Source organism: Theobroma umbraticum, unplaced genomic scaffold (genome assembly GCF_002168275.2).
Source record: "Theobroma umbraticum cultivar Fairchild unplaced genomic scaffold, ASM216827v3 scaffold_204.0, whole genome shotgun sequence".
NCBI lineage: Eukaryota > Viridiplantae > Streptophyta > Magnoliopsida > Malvales > Malvaceae > Theobroma > Theobroma umbraticum.
The window spans coordinates 6762954-6765720 of record NW_018397267.1 but is presented as its reverse complement, the minus strand read 5'-3'; the positions used below and the strand labels follow the sequence as shown (position 1 = coordinate 6765720).

The 2767-nt window shown below is 32.1% G+C and overlaps 1 protein-coding gene across 3 annotated transcripts in view; it reads left to right on the top strand.

Annotated features, from left to right (window-relative positions):
* The first annotated feature begins 548 nt into the window (after positions 1–548).
* LOC110424831 (ABC transporter G family member 29-like) overlaps positions 549–2767 on the top strand; it is an 8770-nt gene continuing 6551 nt past the window's right edge. For all 3 annotated transcript variants that reach the window (XM_021439540.2, XM_021439539.2, XM_021439538.2), the window contains exons 1-3: positions 549–744; positions 970–1414; positions 1767–1976. In XM_021439540.2, the coding sequence (XP_021295215.1) occupies positions 996–1414; positions 1767–1976 (629 nt within the window). In that variant the 5' untranslated portion in view covers positions 549–744; positions 970–995. The remainder of the gene's footprint in view (positions 745–969; positions 1415–1766; positions 1977–2767) is intronic.

The following is a 2767-nucleotide window of genomic DNA, read 5'->3' as shown; positions in this document are numbered from 1 at the left end:
TTTTTTTCCATATATAAACAGAGAGAAGGGGAAATTAAGTCAAATTGCGGCGGATATTTTGGAGCCTGCCCTATATATAAGGACGGAATTGGTATAGTATTTGAAATCAAGTTGATGAAATATCAACTCAGAAACTTAACTAGAATTATTGTTAGACATATGATAGGAATGGTATAATACTTTTAACAAAAGATAAAACGATTGAGGAGAGCATCATCCAATCAATTATGATAGCTTCTATTTTTGAGAATACTTGTCTGAATAGATAGATATATACATCATATTTTGAATCTTAAATGTAAGTTTTATTTGAATGAGAACTAAATATCTTAGTTAATGCTTATATGTATATCATAAAAGTTACGGAATTAAATAAATGGTCATTCATATTGAATTTACAACCAAATAAGTACTTACATTGTTGGCAACAGCATCCCTTCATTTTGTTAATGCTGTTGAAGTCTCAAAAGCAAAAGAATCTCAAAATTACTTTCATCTACGAGGCTGTTACACGTGTATATTTATGTATATATATGGGCATATCTCTCCTTCTAGTCTTCAGGCTGGATATCCCTCTGGGCTCTGGCTGCTTCGCTAGTATATATCAGATCTCCGCTAAATTTCTTCTCCCAATTGCTTCTCCCTAGGATAGAAGAGAAAGAGCAACAAACTAATTGTAAAAATAAAGAAGTTTTCACGACTTCACCTTTCATACTTGCTAGTTTTCACAGAATCCAAATCCAAGTAAGTACAATTGCATATGCTTTGAAAATATGTTGCTCCGATGCTTGGTTTTCGTTGAAATACCAATGTCCCGACCCATATCCGACGAATTAACATAGATTATGCAGCACACGCCCCCTACTCTGAGTGACATAACTTGAGCATTTCACATAATAATTACCATACAATTGCGTTCATTTCCAAGGATATTTTGAATAACGTATCCTTTTTCATTTTTTTTGAAAGTTAATTTAATCCCAGGAGAAGAAAACATGGATGGTTCGGAGAATGCAAGAACTTCAAGGAGTAGGTCAGGCCATAATAACCTGGGCAGTAGCATTAGGAGCAGCTTGAGCTGGACTAGTAGGAGAATGGAAGATGTTTTCGCTGGAGCAAGCCGACTGTCTGGAAGTAGTACTCGAGCTGAGGAAGAGGAAGAAGCACTCAGATGGGCTGCTATAGAGAAGTTGCCAACTTATAAACGTTTAAGAACGAGTATCATCAAGTCTTTTGCGGAGAGTAGTGATCATCAGGATCAGGGACATGGCAACCGCCACGAGTTTGCTCCAAGAGAAGTTGACGTGAGAAAGCTTGAAATGGATGACCGGCAGAAGTTCATTAATGCAGTCTTTAAGGTTGCTGAGGAGGACAATGAGAAGTTCTTGAAAAGGTTTAGAAATAGGGTTGATAAGTAAGTTTCACTTTCCGTATTATGTATCTGCCATGTTTTCTGTTGTTGTCTCCATTCCATTCCATTTCAAAACAAAAAAACATAACTGCCCCCAGTTTCTAAATACTTGATTCTGGATGATCAAGAGTTTTCATCATGTCAATCTTTTGTTTTCGAATCTTTCATTAATCTATTTTCATTATTTATTTAAATTAGTTCATTTTCATTTTATTCAAAATATTATCTACGATGTGGAAACTTTTAATTTAAAAAGACTTAAACTCAACTGTGAAAAGAAAACGTAGGCCCCGCGGCCATCCTAATTCCTTTTCACGCATGCTCTTTAAATGGACTTAACACTTGTACATTGCAGGGTAGGTATTCAACTTCCGACGGTGGAAGTTAGGTTTGAGCATTTAAGCATCCAAGCCGACACCTATATGGGTAGCAGAGCTCTTCCAACTCTACCAAACGTTGCTCAAAATATAGCAGAATTAGCTCTTGGTATGGTTGGCATTAGATTCACCAAGAGAAGCAGACTCAATATCCTTAAAGATGTCTCTGGAATTATTAAACCATCCAGGTAGTTATTCTGTACATTATTTTTTGTTCATTTATAAAGCTAAAGTATAGTTAACAAAAATTGACATACTCAATCATACATTAAATTTCATTTAAGATTCATTTGGTCTTATATAATAGGATTAGCAAAGTTGACATCTAATTTTATCAGGACTCATCGGTATTAATGTTTCATGTCTCTTTCAATTTGTCAAAACTACTTTTGTATATTTTTATTCAAAACAGTCAAAAGTTACAGGTAAGATCCGATTAATTTATTCCTTTTTAATTACTCAAAGTGAATATTATTATGTTGTTAGTTTTCAACTTTTTTTCCCTCCTTTAGATATGTATGGTCTAAAATTAACAGCATAATATCTTACAAAACTATTTAAATTATTCTAAAAAATTTAAGTAATTTTTTTTATTACATTCGTTCAAGTCCCTATACTTCTATTTGAATCAAATAAACCCTTATAACTAATATTTAACTTAATTAAAATATTATTTATTATTTTATATCATGTGATACTAAGGTAACATATTGTCATATCATAATGGATGATGGAATAATATATTAATATAGCATGATGACATAACTATGTGATTTTTTTCACACTTCGCATTAATGTCGTGTTAACGTCATATAAATATAAAAATGAGAAGTGATATTTTGATTAATTGCAACTAGTCAATCATTAGACATAAAAACTTATTTGACTCGAAATAAAAATATAATAACTTAGTTAAATATAATAAAAAATAAAAATTTATTTGAATTTTTTTTAAATAATTTAAGGAGTTTTTCAAACG